Source organism: Astatotilapia calliptera, unplaced genomic scaffold (genome assembly GCF_900246225.1).
Source record: "Astatotilapia calliptera unplaced genomic scaffold, fAstCal1.2 U_scaffold_11, whole genome shotgun sequence".
Taxonomy (NCBI): domain Eukaryota; kingdom Metazoa; phylum Chordata; class Actinopteri; order Cichliformes; family Cichlidae; genus Astatotilapia; species Astatotilapia calliptera.
In genome coordinates, this window is record NW_020535630.1 from 312,244 (window position 1) to 318,705 (window position 6,462).

At 47.8% G+C, this 6,462-nt stretch overlaps 1 protein-coding gene across 1 annotated transcript; it reads left to right on the forward strand.

The window, feature by feature from the left end:
• The first annotated feature begins 1,479 nt into the window (after window positions 1-1,479).
• LOC113017350 (uncharacterized) lies at window positions 1,480-6,458 on the forward strand. Its single transcript, XM_026160504.1, has 2 exons — window positions 1,480-2,736; window positions 5,869-6,458. The coding sequence occupies exons 1-2, from the start codon at window positions 1,827-1,829 to the stop codon at window positions 6,456-6,458; spliced, it is 1,500 nt and encodes a 499-aa protein (XP_026016289.1). The 5' UTR covers window positions 1,480-1,826.
• The last annotated feature ends 4 nt before the right edge of the window (window positions 6,459-6,462 follow it).

The window sequence follows — 6,462 nt, forward strand, 5'->3', positions numbered from 1 at the left end:
CTCTGTGTGATTTGATGAGTATCTGAGGCTGAGACCACAGGACTGTAAAACATGATTGTTGGGCTTCATTTCTGTGCTGAACAGTCGTTTAAGATTAGCTGTAAATAACAATTAGCTGATGTTGTTCATGAGACTAAAGTCATCCCCCCCTCACTGTGGTAATGTCATATAATATGGCCATATTAATAGTTATTATATTGTTTGGCATTACTAATTTGGCTCAATGCTTTACATATATGTGTAAAAAGCAATGTAGGGCTGATGATAACTGTGGCAATGAAAGGCCATAAGCTCTATTTAGCACTTCCTGGATGTCAGCTCACGAGGTTTGTGTATTTTAAATGGTTTATTTTCTGTAATTAAGGATTTTTTTGATTGATTGACACTATGTACAAGACGCATTTTGATGTGATGTTTTTGTTTTATTGTTTTGTCCGTGAGCAGTTCTCACGGGTTGCCAAGACCAGAATAAACCCTGTTTTATAACTACATCGTGCGTACGTCAATCTTGAGGGTGCTACAGTGAGAACTCCGCTCTGCACGGGAGATGAAGGACGCAGCCCGCAGGAAATTCAGGTGCCCCGAAAATAAGTGTTGCCTCAGTTAAAGGACTCAATATAATTAACCACAAGAAAGAGAAATAAAAGGAAAAGGACTGTTAAAATTAATTAAGATAAGTTTCCTTTATAAAATAAACAAAGGACTGAAATATTTCTTCTTTTTTCTTTCCTTCTCATTGTTTACATTTCTGCTGTTCAAGTGACTGATATTCATACAGTGTTAAGTTAATGTCTGTGATGAGTAACCTGTGCATCGTGCATATGGGGGCTTCAGCAGTTGCTGTAAGAAACAGTATTACTGGCCTTGGAGAAGAGATGTAATGTGAGTTAAGTATACATGTTAAGTGATGTTTAAGGCAGTAATAGTAATTACTGTGCTTTTAAAGTTGTAACAGTAAATGAAGATTAATATTCATTTGCTCCTCAACTTAACAAATCAAATTTAAGCTGCTGCACCTTTACATTAAGGCTAAGTAAGATACACAAAAACCCAAACCCCTCCAACAATGGCAGAGTTTGAGGCTAATCCAGAAGTCAGTGAAAAGGGTGATGTGGAACAACTTTCTGCAGATGAGCAACTACAAGCAGTTGAAGGCACAGCTGATGATGTTTCTACTACCTCACAAAGAGCACGACAGAGCCAACGAGTCCGTACATTGACGGAAAGGGCAAAGAACTGTACGGTGAGCACATAAAGAAGGCTGCACATCGTTTCAGTGTGCGCTATGAGAAGTGGAAGGTTGTGCATTAAGAATGCCAAAGGAGCTATAGATGGTCAATGCTCAAAGGATCTGCTACAAGAACATGTTTCCAAGGTTTTTGAGTGCTTCTAAAGGATGTGAATGCAGCCTATGATGACTGAGACGTATTGAATCTCCAGATAGTGACACAAGACGAAGGATGGATACGTGTTGAAGCCATAACAAAGACAATTATCGAATCTGTAAGAAAGTGTCCAAGCCCAAGTAATGCGGAGGTTCAAAGAGATGAAGAACTTTGGAAGGACACTGAGTCTTCATCTAAATACGTAGCCTCAGATGTGAAAAGTCAAAGGGATGAAAAATGGAAGGAGACTGAGTCTATGCCTAAGTTAGAAGCCTCAGACAGGATGAGTGTTAAGTCACACCACACTAAGCGCTCTTCTCATTCGAGGGTTTCCTCTAGACACTCCAGCCGGCTCTCGGCTAAAAGACAAGATGCAGCTGCTGAAGTTGGAGAGCAGCCTCATTTGCTGCTCTCCAAGTTCTGCTTGAACAAGAAATCCATATGAAGGAAATTGAAAGGCAAGAAGCAGAAATAGCACAAAGACAAAAGGCTCTAGAAGCTAAGCGCAGAGAAGTAGAGCGACTTGAGACTGTAAAAAAGCTGAATGCAGCAAAGGCTCGACAGCGAGTGTATGAACAAAGTGAATGTTCAGATGAAGAAATATACAACCTACTTCACCACAGATCTGATAAAAATGAAGTCAAGTCTGAAAACAATGACCAGCATATGAAACGGTGTTCCTCGCCACGAAATGTGACACCGCACCAAGAGGTGAACACAGAAGATCTGGTCAAAGCATTTGCAGTGTCTCTTAATGCAAGTCGTCTTCCGGTACCAGAGCCAACAATATTCAGTGGCGACCCTATCAGATATAATGATTGGAAAATTTCCTTTCAGACTCTGATTGACAGGAAAAATATACCAACTGAAGAGAAGACTTATTATCTGAGGAAATATGTAAGTGGACCTGCAAGGAAGGCAATAGAAGGCTACTTCCCGCTTGGCACAGAGTCTGCATACTATGCAGCATGGACAGTTCTCGTAGAGAGGTATGGAAATCCCTTCCTCGTAGCAAAGGCCTTCAGAGACAAACTTGACGCATGGCCTAAGATAAGCTCTAAAGGCAGTATGGAACTTCAAGCATTTGCTGACTTCCTTTGCTGCTGTAAGACAGCCATGTCGCAAATGAAGGGGCTTGAAGTGCTCAATGACTGCAATGAAAACCAAAAAATGCTCGCAAAACTTCCAGATTGGCTTACTTCAAGGTGGAACAGAAAGGTTACAGAAGTGCAAGAAGAGACTCACACCTTTCCAAGCTTCAGCCAATTCGTAGATTTCATCTCACGGGAAGCCAAAATTGCCTGTAATCCCATAACATCTCTCTTTGCTCTGAAGCCAAGTGAAACTGAAGGGGCAGATCAATTGCTCTGGGCCCCTTTTATCAGCTCCATCACCTAGTGGGGGTGGGGGGTCATAGTTTGGTCCCGCCTTCACTGTTGTGATTGGTGAGGGGGTAGGGACAGGCTTAGGGCGTCGGGGGGTTCCCCGGAGGCATCTTCCTTGGGGGGCTCAACCCGGGGTAGCGGTCACGTCCGGTTGGGGGCTCTGTTGGCTCTCAGGTGACTGTTTCCTCGCGGCTGCGTGCAGCGGGGCTAGGGGAGGGTCTGTGCTGACGGACGTGGGGTTACTGACCTGGCAACCTGGCTGCCCCTGGGTGGGTCCCGGGATGGGCGTGAGGTTCTGGGGGCGCTCCGTCTCTGGGCTGGGGCCCGGGCCGGGCCTCGGGGGCTTGGGTCCTGGTTGGTGTGTTGCCGGGGTTGTGGGCGGGTGGGTGCATGGGGGCCCGGCCCTGGAGCAGGGTGCCGCCGGTGCGTCAAGCCGCCTGGGGGGCTCTTCATCTGGTGGGGGGGATGGTCACATCTTGCAGGAGCTTTCTTCTCTTCAGGAACTCTCTGCGGGAGGGGGAGATACAGGAGAGGTGGAGGAAGATCTCAGCCTGGGCGTTTACCGTCTTATGTAGTCTGGAAGATGTGTGGATGGTGGGGTGGGTGCAGTTTTCTCTGTGGTGGGGTTGGGTGGACTGTCCAGGGCTCTGTGGAGCCGGAGGGCGCTACTGCACTGGGCCCCGGTCTGATGGGCCTGGGCCCCCCTTCCCTGGCGGGTCGCGGAGGGTGGGAGTGCCTACTGGGGTCAGCGGGGGAGCTGGCCCCAGGGAGGGGTTACCTGCCCCTCCCTTCCTTCCCTCCCCATCTCCAGCTGCCTCCCTCTTCCCGCTCCTCCACAACCACCCACACATGCAGGGCCTTGGAGTGGGGGTATGTCACCAGGGTGCAGAGGAGGCTACCCCCCCCCCCCCCCCTGTCCCCTTCTGGCTGCCTCTGCCTCAATTTTATCCCACAACTTAGACATTCACATTATTCACACTCTCATTACACATACATATAGGATCTTGGGGGTGGGCACAATCACGGAGTCCAATTTACCATCAGGGTGTATACCTCACCCCTGACGTCGTTGCCCACCTCTCAATTTTAAATACACTTAGTCATTGAGGGTTAGCAGGAGGGACTATGCGCTTACCTGCTGCTCCATGGCAGGTAGCTCCATGCCCTCCTGGGTTTTAATTGCACCTTAGAACACATATGCATCAACACTACAATGAGCGGGTGGAGGGAGGTTTGGAGTCTTCTCCCACCCCCATTCTCTGCGGCCTGCTGGAGCGGGAGGGCTAGTAGGAGGAGTTGGCCGTCCGACTGCGGTCTGGGGTGTGGGGCCTCCCTGCTGCTGCGGAGTCGGGGTGGTCTGCCTCTCCCCACCGCAGGGAAAAAGGTAACACCACCTGGGTCTGGGTGCAATTCCCCCCTCCAGGGACAAGGGTACCTAGACCTGGTTTGTAGAGTACGCTTGGGGAGTGTGATTGTGTGTACAGCGTCTCTTTATGTCTGTCTCCACGTTGGTTGAGTGTGGAGTGAGTGCATATGAGAGCATGAGGGTGGGAATGGATGTTTGTGTCTGTGTGTGCCTGTATGTCTGTGTCTATATGTCAGGTTGGGTATCAGACGCCACCTCTCTGGGGACACCTCAGGCCCTCCAAGATTTGGAGGCCTATCTCCACCCACCACCACTTCCCCTGCCGGTGGCGGACTCCCTCAGGTGTCGGTGTGTTGGTGGTTCTTTGTGTCTGGGGGTGGGCGTCCGGGTACACACCGGCTCACTCCTTGGCGGCCGCTTGTCGGGGCCTGGGGCCTGGGGCTCGCTCGGGCCCCTTTGGAGGTGGGGTGCCCCCGGCCTCTCGGCCTGGGGCTCGGTCACTCAGGCGCAGCTGGGGGCCGGCGGAGCTCACGGGCGCGTCACTGCAACTCCCCCTGACTTCTGCTCCGCGGCTGCTGGGCGAGCCCTCATCTGGGACTCTCCTCAGCTCTTACTGGAAACAGTGGCGCGGCTGCCCCTCTGTTGGTCTTCCATGGTCTCTTGTGTTCTGGGGGCCTCTGGATGTCTGGAGTTTTGATCTCCTCCATACCCGCTTCACACCCTGGAGGACGGGGCTGTGGCCCCCCCACACTCCCTAGCAGATCATTACATGGAGAAACCTTTGGAATGCAAGCATGCTGATCCACACAGGTATGCACACATGGGTATTCACAGACGCGGACTAAAGCTTTCTTGGCTGCTGCCTCAAAGCACACTGTGCGCTGTCTATCTTGCGTGCTGCACAATATCGTTTATTACTTAGTAAATACTGATATCTATGACTAGCTAGTTTATTGTGATGGTGCTTTGTTTTCTCTATTATTATGTTGCTCTTTGTTGTTTGCTGTCTCCTCTGTTTTTTTCTTTTGTTTGTTTGTTTTTTTTTCTCCATACAGGTGACCCAGGAGTTCTTTTTTTTTTTCTCTCTCTCTTCCCCCCCCCCCTTCTCACCGTCTCTTCTCCCCTTTGGTGTTCTTTCTTTCTCTCCCCCTCTTTCTCTCATTCATTCCCCCTGTCCTATTTATTTAAAAAAAAAAAAATGACAAAGAATGAACTGAAGCTCTGCCATCACGTAATGTCGCATACTGCTGTTTCTGATGTCATTTAAAAAAAAAGAAAAAAAAAAAAAAAAGAAGAAAACCATGAACCAACATATGAACATTACCTGATGCTGCTGAAGTGAAGCAGAGCAAAGTTACAGAGGTTTTATTAGAGACACAGCTAAGGGTTTTGCAATTTCTCATAATTTTAAAAAGTTAAAATTTCTTCGGTATTGAACAGCAGAAATTAGACTTTCTTGTAGGAAGTCATTTAAAAAAAACAGCAGCAGACTGTGCTGTAAACAACGGTAGACTGGTGCGTAATAAGCAAACAAATAATGCAGAAAAAAAGAGATTTGAGATGGGAAACTGTTCTTGAAGTTCACTGAGAGAGAGAGAGAGAGAGAGAGAGAGAGAGCTGTGCAGGAAGTGTGGCTTTTATCGTGGTGGGAGCAAAACAGCAAAGGTCAGAGGGAATAAATGGCAATTTTAAAAAAAAAAAAAAAAAAAAAAAAAAAAAAAAGAAACTGAAGGGGCAAAAACAACAAGGAACAGAGGCAATGGAGCAAAGGTGCTAGCAACTAACTCAAATGAAAGGACTGTTAGTGCTAGTTGTGTGTACTGTGAAAGGTCGAGTCACAGCCTACTTAAGTGTAGAAGGTTCATAAATGAGAGCATTGTTGAGAGACTAAAGTTTGTTCAAGACAAGAAGTTATGTTTTGGCTGTCTGAACTCTGGTCATCGCTCCAAGGATTGCGAAGGGAGAGAAACCTGTGACACATGTAATAAAAGACATCCAACATGTCTTCATGACAATCGCACGAAGGAAGACAGAACAAGGAGAAATCCACACAAGAACAGTGACAGGACAAGACAAACGGACGCAGATGTCTCACAAGACAACAGTGTCACACCAACAACAAGTGAAGCGACTTCTAACAGAGTCACACAGAATGTTGACGACACTCACACATCTTCCATTATTCCAGTATGGGTGTCAACCAAAGGTGAGCCAGCGCATGAAATTCTTATGTACGCGCTCCTTGATACACAGAGCGATACGACCTTTATTCTTGAAGAAACGGCACAAGCTGTGCATATCAAAGGTGAATCGACTCGCTAAAGTC